Here is a 274-nt window from a genome sequence, read left to right on the forward strand (position 1 = left end):
TGACATCTTTTCATGGACATTTAAGACACCAAAAGAAACCACACAGCGTAGAAAGGCCTTGTGTCTCACCTGCAGCACATTTCATGAGTTTCCCGAAGTCGGGGATGCACTCCTCTCGGTTCATGACACGGTCGAAGTCAAGCTCGTCGAAGGAACAGGCGTCCATGCAGGTGTCGGACACATTGCTCACCCGACAGCACTCGGACACTTCAATCTGTATGTTGAGGGGCTTTGCCATCTCCAGCTGTGTGTGTTGGGGGAGAAAAGGGTGATT

The 274-nt window shown here is 51.1% G+C and overlaps 1 protein-coding gene across 1 annotated transcript in view; it reads right to left on the reverse strand.

Annotated features, from left to right (window-relative positions):
* The window catches only part of LOC119585419 (Ig-like and fibronectin type-III domain-containing protein 1), a gene marked incomplete in the record, with an annotated part of 121,576 nt that overhangs the window by 10,082 nt on the left and 111,220 nt on the right, over positions 1 to 274 (reverse strand). The window contains 1 exon segment of the mRNA XM_037934081.1: positions 70 to 244. Within this exon segment, the coding sequence (XP_037790009.1) occupies positions 70 to 244 (175 nt within the window).

This window comes from Penaeus monodon, chromosome 19 (genome assembly GCF_015228065.2).
Source record: "Penaeus monodon isolate SGIC_2016 chromosome 19, NSTDA_Pmon_1, whole genome shotgun sequence".
Lineage (NCBI taxonomy): Eukaryota > Metazoa > Arthropoda > Malacostraca > Decapoda > Penaeidae > Penaeus > Penaeus monodon.